Genomic DNA, 13,097 nt, shown 5'->3' with positions numbered 1-13,097 from the left:
GGGACAATTCCAGCTCTGAGTGTCCCCATGGAAGTTTACATGTTACAGAGATCAAATGGCTGGTCTCACTAGTAAAGATGCTCTGACCAGCAGGAAGATGTTTGACAGTCACCGCCAGTGAGATTAATTATGGCCTCCTTGGTGCCAAAACTTCTCTAAGATAACTTGAATAAGACAAATCAACAGGAATGTAAATAAAAAGTCACATACTTGGTTCCTTTAAGCATATTTAATATTTGAATTCTCATTTTTCTATTTTCCCAGAACCCAGAAAACAGTTTTTAGATGACCAATATTTTGTTCCAGAAACATACAGCCTTATCAGCTAATTCATAAAAGAGCTATTTTACAAAGGTACATCTGGATAATTAGAACAATAAAGTCTTTTAGGCATTTCAAAATGTGATCAGTAAAAATACATGATTATTAATAAAGTTTTTTTTAAGATAGTTCCAGATTTCTTTAAAAGTAATTTCTGTTAAAGAGTACATGATTGTATGGTGAACAAGGAAAATAAAATGTTCTAGTAGGAAGAGGCTGATTAAGAATAACCCACAGTGTGCACAAATTACAGTTATGTTTGCAGTACATCTGCTTAGCCATTGGCACCTGGAAACGGCCGACAGGGCTTCCTTCTAGGAGGTACACTTTTTTTTTCCTACCAGTTTATTTTCAAAACCATCAGTACCAGTGGAGAAGAACAAGGCAAAGGGACTCTTTTCTTGAGGGAAGAATAATTATGCAGATCACTTTGAAAAGTGGTGGAGGAGTCAGAGGAAAAAAAACATGATTTAAAAAACAGGAATTGTAATTCTAGGGAATAAAAAGTTAGCCAGCAGAAAGATGACTGGAAGGTCCTGCTAATTTTCTATCTTAAGGTCCTCTGTACACAGTTTTGAACCTTGCCCCCTGTGACATATAGGGAAGGAAAGACCGACCAAAGCTCTTGTAGCTCAAAATAATATCATATACCACCTTCAAAGAAGACAGCTTCCAGTTTGAAAAACAGAAGCTCCACATAATACACTGAATTTAATGATATCATAAAGAAAGAGAAAAGTATGTGAGTAAAAGACAACTCACAGGAGGCATAATTATTTTCTTTAGCTTCAAAAATAAGGGCAGTGGACTTTTCTCCTCTACTATCACACTAGCTCCCCACCCTTCTCCAAGGACAAATTAACAAAAAAAATTTTTGAGAGGGACTCATCGTTTTTAACAGTCGATCAAAGTTGTTTCAGGGAAAAGAAAGCAAAAAAGCACCTTTTTGGTAGCATATTATAATAAATAGTCACAGTTCAGGTCCTGGCAGTCCAAGTTATTCATAGCTGGTTTTAAAGTACATGAAATATATGGCTTCTAGGGCAGTGATCATGATTTTAAATTGTAGCACTTTGGGGTTTATTGATTTGCCTTGCTGAACTCTGTTCTCTGAAAAGGAAAGAGACACCTCAAATGTAATCTGCCACTTAGTAGCAAGGGAGCCGTTAGGGCCACTGGAAGGAGCACAGGGTCACGGCAGGTCACCACAATAGCTAAAACCAGCTCTCCTGCTCTGGGAAGGGAGCTCTGTCCACCGCCCTTGGGTCTTTCTACATGCAAGTTGATTCCAACTTCAAGAAAACGGTTTTGACGGTCATCAGTCTCACCCAAAAACAGAGATTACCTAATTCTGTTGTCCTGAAAGGCAGGTATAGTATCAAAGTAGGATGGATGTGATTATAATGGACAAAAGGCGGGAGGGGGGGGGGGGGGGAAGAGAGCATGGGAGACCAGGATGAGGAGGAGGAGGAAGACATGAGGCTGGTGAGGTTAAAAAGAAAACTCAAAAAATCATGGAATCTTTTCAGAATTAGATTTCATTTGGGGGCTTCATTTGAAGATCTAGATATGAATTTATTTGGAGGTATTAGAGCAATGTTCAAAATATTTTTCCAGTTAGCCCTGTTTTTGTTCCAAGGAGAGGTTAAACTTCAGGGAAAAGAAAAGCAAACAGTTGCTAAGGACAAGGGGTTGGCTGAACCAGAAGAGAAACTAAAACTCTGCTAACATACAAATCTTCTTAAATAAATGAGTGCTAGGGAATTATCCAATGACCCTGTACTATCTGAAGTTAAGATGAAAGTTCTACTTGTATTTACCTTTCTTCTGATTAACTGCCCACTGATGGTATTAGTGTCAAGTAACTACAGGTAACCCTTTTAGTTGGGAGTGACTACATTATTTCCAGCAGCACAATGTAACCATTTGGTTTCTACTTGTTTCTCTTATGAGATACAGAAAGTTCAAGTCCCAAGCTTTACTTATATATTAGCTTCTGCTTCTAAAATTTTTAATCCCATTTTGATTTAATCTATACTTGGGCTATAAATCAAAATAAAATTCTAATTTATAGGTGAGGTCCAACAATCCAAGTTGGTCTATTTAAAAACACAGATCACATTTGGAAAGACAGAAACAAGAATCTGGACATACATGAGTTTTGCTAAGTTGTAGTGGTGTTTATAAACGCAGCTGGGAATCCTTACCACTTGTGATGGGGGGAAAATTTATATATATATTATATATGTATATATATATATATATTTGGGCAGATGGTGGGGGGATGGCAGGGGAGAGTAAAATTACATCCTAACTACCCACAGAGTTCAGAGGGTACTACTGAAAGACATGAGCAGTGGATCAACTCTTTGTGTATTAACAGAATTTTAATATTTGACAAATGATTTAGTTTTTGATTGGCAAAAATACTTCAAAACATATTAATATATACCTGATGCACAAAGAAAACCACAGAAAGTCAACAGAACTGAAGGGAGTTCTCAAGTTACAGTTCTGAAACATTTATCCTCTGGAGGGTGCTGCCAGGGCTACTATTCATTCTAGAGCAGGCAGTTCCCAACGCCTTGCCTGCAGTATCCAGTGTATGTTCTGGTCTGCAATTTTTAAGGTCAGTCATGCACCAGTGCGGAAAAAGCTCCAGCAGTGAAGTCAGAGGATGTGCTTCTGGAGCTGGCTGGAGCAGCTCTGCCTTCTCCACCGCATCCTTCTCCACTCCACTCTCGGCTCTCTTTTCAAACTCCAAGAGCCCTTTGGCACCATCAGTGCAAAAATCAGAGTCAAACCTCCAGGTACTAAAATTTTACTGGCCTTATAATCAGCAGTACCCGTGGCTCATGAAAGCCATTGTTCAACTCAGTAGTGATTCAGTTACATAACCTTCCCACACTCTCACCCGCTCCGTCCCACCCTTCCTCAGCAGCCCCCACCCCTGCCACCACCTGAAGCATCTCTGTTTGTTTTCGCTTCCTGCTCAGTTGGCAGGGATTATTTTACACAAGTGCCAAGGTCTTAATGTATAATTATAAAAATGAAACAATACCAAGGATAACAAATTTATAGTCAAGAAAATAAAATTTGCTTTCCTCTCCCTCCCAAATCCCAACCCTCAACAGAAAAGGAGACGATAGAAGAAAACACACCCATTTTCAAGTGCCTGCTCTTTAGTACATTGAGGATTCCTGTTCATTGGGAGTGGATCCCAGCCTCAGAGAAGAGGCGCTGGCCTCGGGTGGGAGGAAGCCCCCACCTGGGAGCACAAAACTCAAGTCCTCTGCTCGGAGGAGGCACGGCAGAGGACTTTTGAGTACGCTTTTGAGGGGACCCTCAGACGAGCAGCCTACGGGACAGCAGAGGGCAAGGGACATCATTCGGTGGAGACCTCATGCTCCTCCCTCCTCTGCCCACTCCCTCCCCCTCTTCACCCCTCCAGCCACCTCCTGATAACCCCATCCCGAACTCTTTGCTTCAGGAGCCGTCGATCCTTGGGTGTACTAAATACAAAGGGCTAAAACTCTCACTACTCAATTAAAACAAAACATGGCAAAATAAAAATTAAAATGTGCTTTCAAATACGGAATGAAGTCAAATAAATACATCTGATTTTCTCTTTTTCTTAAGTCTAAGCAAAATTTCATATTCTACACCCAAAGCTCTATACATTTGGTTTTTGTTCTGAATCAAAATGGATTTCTGAGAGTGAGGAGAGCAGGGTGAGAGCAGGACGTCCCCCCCGCGGACAGGCTTGTGCAGCTGCCGGGCTGTGAAGACCCAGTCCTGCTTTGGGCCCCGGGGGCATGGCTCCCCCAGGCCGTCTGCAGGCAGGTCTCTGTCACACGTCACACACTCTCTCGGTGTCCACACTGGAGCCAGGGCGTGGTGAGACAAGGCTGGTGCTCAAATCCAACAACCTGCAGTCGCCTCCAGGACACGCGGCTCTAACTTTTATCTGGGAAGAACAAAGAGGTGCAGAGGTCAAATTAAGGAGAAAGAATGAGTTCAAATTAAAACAGAGAGGGCCTCTCCTGGTGGCTCAGTGGTAAGGAATTCGCCTGCCAATGCAGGAGACTCGGGTTCAATCCCTGATCTGGGAAGATCCCACACGCCGAGGAGCAACCAAGCCTGTGCACCACAGCTACTGAGCCTGTGCTCTAGGGCCGCGAGCGGCATCTACGGAGCCCACGCACCCCAGCGGCCATGTTCTGCAACTAGAGAAGGCACCACAATGAGAAGCCCACGCACTGCAACTAGAGAGTAGCCTCTGCTTGCCGCAACTACAGAAAAGCCCTCACAGCAATGAAGACCCAGCGCAGCCAAAAATGCATACATAAATTTAAAAAAATAAATAAAAATAAAATTAACACAGAGAATACATCTGAAACCTGTGCACCTTGTTAACATCTTTGTTTCTCGATCGGAATAGCCTCATTCAAAAGAATGAAGGCAAATGAGTACAGACTGCGGCACTGGACACGGAACCACCTGTGGTCCCTGGGAGACAGGAAAGCACAGCAGGACCCAGGGAGGGCCTGCCTCCACTGCACGGAGCCTCAGTTTACCTGGCTCACGCAACTCTGCCTTTTGCTTTTGCAAATGGGAAGAAAGACAGAACACGGGTGGCGTGGGGACTGACAACTGCAGCTCCTCTTTGAGAGGAAGAGCCGAGTCAGCAGATGGTGGCCTCTGCTTGACGTATGATGTTCGGAAACAAGGATCTTTTTTTTTTAAGACAAGAGATGAAACAGAATCTCACAAGGTTTTCGCTTTAAAGAATAATAAATCATTTCATTCAATGTACTGTTCAGGCAGGATGATTCTTGAGTCAGAAACCCACAGCGTTCACACACCTGAGTGCTTGTCTGTGAGGGCTGATCCAGCCAGCCTTTGGCAAAGAATGGTGTAACTTTCCTCCACCTTCTGTAAAATAAAACCCACAGGTTTTTCATTCAAACATCATAAAAAAAAAAACCTTGTTTTGAAAATAGGAAAGAAGGCTTTTGTATATTACAGGTACAAGCCGTCAAATTTAACATTAACATCATTAAAATTTTTGTTAATAGGAAAAAAAAAGTAAATTTAATTTCCTTTTACCTGTTTCTCCCTTGAGTGAATAACTTAAAATGTTCCCATGCAGAAGAAAGTAGAGGAGAGGGCAACCACTAGAGGTGATTATTCCCTCCTGTCCTGGAGTCACCCTGAAAATGATCCCATATGTGGCATGAACTAAGTTAGAGCCAATGTGCCCTCCATGGCCTTTTAGAATCTTACCAGTCACAGGACATCCCTACATGTAATGCTACAAAGAAAGGAAAACCTATCATATGAAGGTGAAAGAAAAACTAAGGGAGACCAATCTTTAGCTAGGAGACTTTAAGAACACTTTGAACTCTGACCCCAAAACCTCTACTAAGTAATGTCATGACAAAACATCTGGGCTCTGGTACCTGAGCCTACGGATGGCAAACTTAAGAGTGCTGTTGTCAGAAATGACCACACGGGTCAGTTCTGCAGTGATGGGTCACACAGTGACATCTTCAATTGCCCATTTACAGAACTCCTACTCATAGGCAGGTCTTTAGATTACCACTGGGGCCACTGGAGACAATTTCTCTCTGTCACAGCATCTGGGAAACTATCAACATCACCCTACAATTCACGGATAATTAATAGGTGATGGCAAGTTAAGGCATTTCCCAGCCTAGATTCCTAATTACACAAACCCCACCTATCTCAGCTTATTGCTCACATTTCCTCATGGAGGTGAGCCAGTCATCCCAAATGCATTTAGGTCCTTAAACCTTTGAAAGCCATACACACACACAGTTTATAGAGTACAACTTTTTCTGTTCTTGTGATGTGTAACCAGATAAAACAATGCTGACCTTAGTTTTTCATCCAGGTCTACTCACAGACAATGGTCAGAGAAAACATACAAATCTAGACCCTCAGCGAGGTTACTGACATCAGCATGTTGATCATTCTACACTTTCTCTCTGTTAAATGTGTTTCTTATATCCGACTCCTAAGGATGAAGTCCAAGGTACCTTTAAGTGTTCAAGGTCAGCCTCTATTTTATGAATGTACTCCATGATCTGGCTGTGTGAATCGGCACAAGCAGAGGGACTCTGGATCTCAAAACGGGAATCCTCCATAGCTCCCCAGCGCTGCTGGACCAGGAATTCTGGGGTGAACGGTGAAACAGCCCCGTCAGAATGAGCATTCTGGGGAGAAGGCTGCTGCTGGTGTCCAGAGTCCAGAGAGGGGATGCCTGCTCCAGGCTGAAGAGGGAACGAGGAAGCAACCTCGTCGTCTGTGGAGCTCTCCTGCACTGGGTCATAGCCATCAAGGATCAGATAGGTTCCTACGGACAGAGATAGGACAGGTTAAAGAGGTTAGTACCACCTCCAACACATTGAAAAACAGATGTGGGGTGATGTGCTAACACCTTTAAAAGCTATTGAAAAGTGAAAGTTAAAGTCGCTCAGTCGTGTCTGACTCATTGCAACCCCATGAACTATACAGTCCATAGAATTCTCCAGGTCAGAATACTGGAGTGGGTAGCCTTTTCCTTTTTCAGGGAGTCTTCCAAACCCAGGAATCAAACCTAGGTGGCCCGAATTGCAGGCAAATTCTTTACCAGCTGAGCCACCAGGGAAGCCCAAGAATACTGGAGTGGGCAGCCTCTCCCTCCTCTAGCGGATCTTTCCGACCCAGGAATCAAACTGGGGCCTCCTGCATTGCCAGAGGATTCTTTAACATCTGAAATAGCTTAAAAGCTGTTAAAGAGGAGGAAAGGCCATTAAGTCCCAAATTTCCAAGTTACGTTTCCAGGACATCAGAATTTTCTTACTTCAGGTTAAAGCTAAACTTAGCAAACATTCCTAGTAATTCTGGGATAATCTCATGTTTTCTAGCATTTTACAAGTTAAAAGCTGAAAACTACCTAGTCCCTATGTGATCTTATGACCACTTTCCCTCAAATACCCACCTGGCCTCATTTCCCACCATTTTCTCCCACAGCCTGTGCTCTTTAACCACAGAATGCCTGCTCTGGCCTCGCAGACTGTGTGCTCACCTCCTTTGCTGGAACACTCTACCTATGGACACCCACACAGCGTCTTCCTTCCCTTCCCCTGGGTCTCTCTCTGCTCAAGTGCTACCTCATGAGAGGCCTTCTTCCCTGACCACCCTATCCATCCTTATTACTGTCTGTGCCCCTCAGTCTGACTTATTTTTCTGTATCATCCTTACTATTTGACATCTATTTATTTGGTAACTTATTTACTGTTACTCTTTCCCCAAGTGGTGGTGAAGCTTCATAAGAGGAGTGGATTTTTCTGTGTTTTATTCACTGTTACATCTCCCAGGACCTAGGGTAAGGGTCCAGCATAGAGTAGAGACAGTATTTACTGCATGAAAGAACAGACACTATACACAGACACACACATGAGATAATGCTTGGATATCCAAGCAACATCAATTTCAGCACATAGGACAAATAACGACGATCGAAATCAAAGTTTAAATGTGAAAGGAACTTGCCTGAGATGCGCAAATTAACATCCTTCTCTTCCTTTTTAACTGCTCCATCACCTTCTGATGGATTATCATCACTATGTGCTTCACGGGCATCAAAAAAGTGCTCTCCACTCTCATCAAGACCCCCTTCTGGCTCTGAGGGAGGCATCTCTGGGGTCATAATCATGTGGTCCATTACTAAAATGTCACTTGCCTGGCTCTCTTGGAATGCCAGTGCTGAATCCCGTGCCACTGAATTCAGTGCCACTGAATCCCGTGGAGCAGAAGATTCAGTTGAAGTCCGTGGACTGTAACAAGTTGAAATGTCACCAGTTCCAGTTCTAAAGGGCATCTGTGCTTCAACAGGATGACAGGCCTTAATATTTTCAGGGTTCTGGGTTCCACTGTCTGCCTGCACCCCCAGAGAGGCTGTCCTGCATCTTGGAAAATGTGGCCAGTCTTCCTGAGTGCTCTTCTCAGTCAAGCTCAGCTGGTGTACCAGCAGCTGCTTCAACAAACCCACTAGAAGATTTAGGAAGTGGGGAGAACACATGCATTCACATAATCTCAGACAGACAGAATTAAATCAGAGGAATTATAATTTCTCTCTTAAAGCCAGTACTTTTTTTACTAGCATACAATTAAAAACATTAACTTCATACAATCATCTTTTGTTTGGTTTGAAAAATGAAATAAAACACCATCTAGAGAAAATTTAACATTAAACTAGACCAAAAAAAAAAAAAAAAAACCTAAAGAATTCTCAATGGAGATTTTCCTATTATTCTCCTATTTAAAACTGTTAAATAACCAATACCATGCCTGCCTCCACGTTTTCTTCCATATAACTGGAATAATGCCCCCAAGGTACTTCTTAAAAGGATGTAGAAAATCTGTATCAATCTAAACAAAAGAATCTGAAAGTTCTGCTTTTTCCAGAAGCAGACACTATCTACATAGGCATTACTTTTTCTAATTTTATTAGAGACACAGAACATTTACTTTATCATCTATAATAACCCAAAGAATCTCCTTAAATGGTGACGAAGAAAACAAAGCTGGCCTGTAAATTTAATTCCAATGTTTGGTACCATGCATAATTTCAAAGGATAAGGAAATATTTATTAGTTTTTAAAAATGACCTCACTAGTAACACAGCTTCCTTAGGTTGCTGAAAACAGAACCAATTTAATTTTAAATGGGCCAGTGCATGCTCTGAGGCCACTCAATGAGAGGGTCAGTGAAACAATGTTAGTGAAACCATCAGAAATCATTACCACTGTTAACTCAATGAGTCTAGAATAAAGTAGGTCTTAAATGACTTGACCAATTCCGTACTTTCAACTGCCTTAATTTCTGTCTTCCCTTTAAATAAGGTCTCCACATGGGTTTGGGTCTTTGACCCTCTGTCTCTCTGCAGTCACTCCCTGAGAGATGCTATGAATTCATATGGCCACCTCTCCCTAACCTCCTCCAAAGTTTCAGTCTTAAAATTCCAACCTCCTGCTCATCCTTCCTCTTAAATGGCTTGCCATTCATTACCTACATCTCAACATGTTTAAAATTGAGCCCACAATCTATTGCAAAGGAAAGAAACAGAAAAGAAAGTGTATCAGTGGGCAATGGCAGTCCTTCTAATTTTTATTTGACAAGATAACTGAAATTATCTTTAAATATTCCCTTTCCTTTGTCCTCACATCCAAAGAAGTCAATTGTTTTAAGTATTTGTTGGTTCCTCACTTCATTTTTATTTCTCTAACACCATTCTAGTCCAAACCCATTTGGCCTCAGGCCCAGACCACGCCAATCCTCTTTACATTCAAATCCTTTCGCAGCTCTCAGCCAGAGTATTATTTTTCACTACTAATACATACACTCCAGCTTAAAAACTTCAAGTGGCTCTTTCTCTGCAGCCAGCCTTTTCCCTTCCTCCAGTACACCTGAGACATGTGATGCACTCCTGTCTGTAGCAGGGGTTCTCAACCAGGCTGGAAAGGGGGGGGGGTAGCTAAGAGAGTGGCAAGGACCACCCAGTCGTGCACGTGTGTGTGTGTCTGTGTGTGTGTGTAGAATGGGCTGTGGTGAAGAATACTACAGTATCCACAAGAAAAACAGAAGATTATCTATAGCTTGAAATAGTCCTCAAAACTCTGTGGGGTGCCACCCTTCAATCTAGTCTTCAGGGTCCACAACAGCTGGGCTCCACAAAGTGTCCTCCAGCTTTCTAACCTTGTCGCACAACTCCTTTAGCTTATGTGGTCTCCCACACAGGCCAGCTGCCCTACTCACTGCTCTCTGAACACCCTCAGAGGTTTAGCCTTTTTGTTTCTGGTCCTACCGTTCTTCTTATCTGAATGACTTCTATTTATCCTCCTATTAATAAATCCCTATTTTGGGTCTTACCCATCTTCAAGGCAGTAGTCACAGCTCTCTTGTTTTCTAATGCCCCCCTTTCTCTGGTCACTCAAACCAGATCAATTTTGACATACCTATAAAGCTTATCTACTTAAGAAGATAGGGAAAGTTTTCTGTCATCTTCCAAATTAGACTGTAAAATTCTTGAAGGGAAAATTCATAGTTTATACTTTCCTGACTCTTCCTAAATGGTTGCAGAGTACATTATAGAACTCTGGTGCTTAATAAGTGTATCTGTGTTAATGTATGAATAGAACTTACAATTCCTTAGTGCATCCAGTGCCCACCGTTCTTCTGAGACAGGCAAGTGTGGATCTGGGATTGTGATTTGATAATTCACTCCGACTTCCTTCAGTGTCCCGTCTGCATGCTGCTCCTTTGCAAACTGTCTCTCAGCCACAAAGAGGTCATCTACCTCCGACTTCCCAGAGGTACCCAGTGAATGAGACTGAGGTTTTGATGACATTAAAGGAGACTCTAATCCCAAATCTCTGTCTGTTCAATGGAACAGAGAAAGCAGAATATATCTTAACAAAACTTTTAATGTGAAGCACCCAGAAAAATATTTGGAAAAAAATAACCACATAAGCTACAGTGATTGTCCACAAAGTAAAATGCATGCACTTAGTGTGGCATTATGATGGCACACAGAAGGCACATGAGCAAAGTCTGTTAAAGTGAACAGCGGATGCCAGAACCCGCATAAACCAAAACAGTTAAGAGTCTCTTCACATTTTTTTTTTTCTTTTTTTCTTTTTTTCTTTTTTTTAATTTTTTTTTTTTTTCTCTCTTCACATTTTATTAACTAACATGTAGACTACTTTCTTCCAGGTTAACTCTGCAAAACAGTTTACCTGGACTCTGCAGACCAGTGACTGAAATGTCATGATGTGCCACTTTTAATTTTGGAGGTTCTTCTTCATCGTTGTCTCCTCTACAGAAGAAAAAAAAAAAATAACCTTTTAGCTTCACAAGGTGCCTAAAGATCATTGCAACAAAATGTTAAGAATCATCCATCTTTTTTCTGATGCCACTTAGAAGCAGAGGCACACTCACTCGCACGGTGGTGGCTGTGGCAGTGGGATTGGCTTTGTGGACTGCTCCTTCACGGACGCGGCCATCCGACATATTAGGTCCTGCCAGCTGCACATTTGAAAAGAGCACAAAATACGGAAGGGAAAGGAAAACGAAACACACTTTAAATATACTCAGACAGCAGAAATAAAAACGAACTATACCAGAAACCAAACCAAACCAACAAACAAAAAACCCTATTTCTGCCAGAGGGTTTCTTTATTTTGGAGACATACTATTAAGTAGAGATTATAAAAACTCTACACCTTAACGAAAAACCTAACAATATTATGGATATACTACCCATTAAAAAAACTTCACTTGACACTTGTAGAATTTTTTCCTTAGGAAAGATACTTTTCCAAGTAAGAGACAAGAATACTGGAGTGGGCTGCCATGCCCTTCTCCAGGGGATCTTCCTGACTCAGGGATCAAACTTTTATCTCTTATAACTCCTGCATTGGCAAGTGGGTTTTTTTTACCACTAGTGCCACCTGGGAAGCCCCAGTAAGAGCAGCTGTCTAAAAAAGAACAAGTACTTAAAAGAACACCTCTCAAAGAATACAGAGGAAGTATCTGTTTCCACACAGTTTTTGGTTTTCAAAGTCCTATTACAAAAGCAAGGTTAAGATTGTGGAATATTATATTCAGAATAATAAGACACAATAGAGCAGGCAGCTATGTCCAGTACATACACAGTCTTTTCAGAAACTGTCTGTGCCACCAGTTCATAAATTTGTGCTCCATTATCAGACATGGAGATGACGAATAGAGCTTTGTTATCTGAAAAAAACAAGACAAATTTACTCTATTGATATGACCCACAGAGGCTGTGAAAGATGTGTATCTTAATCTGAGTAAAGGTTAACACGTGTTCACTCTGTAGACACTCATTCACTTGGTAAAAACTCATCAAATACAACTTAAGAATTTATATATATATATTATGCTTTAATAAAACAAAGATTATAAAAGCAACACTAATTTCACAGTAATTTATTAAAAACAAAAAAGTGTCTATTATCTAAATTATTGAACTAAACATTCTTTTTCCATTTATTCCACATTGCTCTTTTGCTAAATGGCTAGTTGGTAATATTCAGTAGGTGTTGATGAAAAGAGGTCATAAATGTATCTTACCACCATGGAATTAACAATTTTAAAAAGGGATCTTCATTATTAGTACTGTTAATGTGTAACTTTGTAACTTAAACTGATTTTTAAAAAACCTAAACCACACCCACTTCTCCTGTTTATGCTTTTTTCCCTACCATATCAAAAGAGGAAAGCCCTGTCAATGGCTAAGTTCAATATCTCTTTTGGTAACTGTCACAGTGCACTTGAGAACATGAGCATTGTTTTCAAATATCTTCTGATACGGATTTCTAACATAATTCCACAATGATAAGAGAACAGACTCTGTATGATTCAATACCTTTAGACCGTAAAATTTTATACCCAGTTATATGTCCCTGGATATGTTCTAGTATCTCCTGGTTTATAGTCTATGGGAACTTGAATAGAATTTCTAACCTGTTGTTGTGTGCAAATTATATAAATCTTAATTATGTTGAATTGGGTCATTGTGCTTTTCCAGTCTACTATATCCTTCTACTTTTCTGTCTATTCATTCTATTAATTTTTGAGAGTTTGATATTGAAACTCCAACTAAAACTCTTAACTTATCTACTTAAAAAAATAATCACAATATATAGTGGAACCATATGTAACTTTGTTCTGTATTTTCCAAG

General features: G+C 41.0%; 1 protein-coding gene across 6 annotated transcripts in view; it reads right to left on the bottom strand.

The window, feature by feature from the left end:
• Positions 1–447: 447 nt before the first annotated feature.
• Positions 448–13,097, bottom strand: part of ARHGEF12 (Rho guanine nucleotide exchange factor 12) — a 150,372-nt gene continuing 137,722 nt past the window's right edge. For all 6 annotated transcript variants that reach the window (XM_043901225.1, XM_043901196.1, XM_043901206.1 and 3 more), the window contains 8 exons: positions 12,042–12,129; positions 11,329–11,415; positions 11,127–11,206; positions 10,534–10,767; positions 7,882–8,379; positions 6,384–6,700; positions 5,187–5,256; positions 448–4,288 (listed from right to left, as the gene is read on the bottom strand). In XM_043901225.1, the coding sequence (XP_043757160.1) occupies positions 4,278–4,288; positions 5,187–5,256; positions 6,384–6,700; positions 7,882–8,379; positions 10,534–10,767; positions 11,127–11,206; positions 11,329–11,415; positions 12,042–12,129 (1,385 nt within the window). In that variant the 3' untranslated portion in view covers positions 448–4,277. The remainder of the gene's footprint in view (positions 4,289–5,186; positions 5,257–6,383; positions 6,701–7,881; positions 8,380–10,533; positions 10,768–11,126; positions 11,207–11,328; positions 11,416–12,041; positions 12,130–13,097) is intronic.

The sequence above is a fragment of the Cervus elaphus genome, chromosome 1 (assembly GCF_910594005.1).
Source record: "Cervus elaphus chromosome 1, mCerEla1.1, whole genome shotgun sequence".
NCBI lineage: Eukaryota > Metazoa > Chordata > Mammalia > Artiodactyla > Cervidae > Cervus > Cervus elaphus.
The sequence above is the reverse complement of the archived record's forward strand: the minus strand, read 5'-3'. Positions and strand labels throughout refer to the sequence as shown.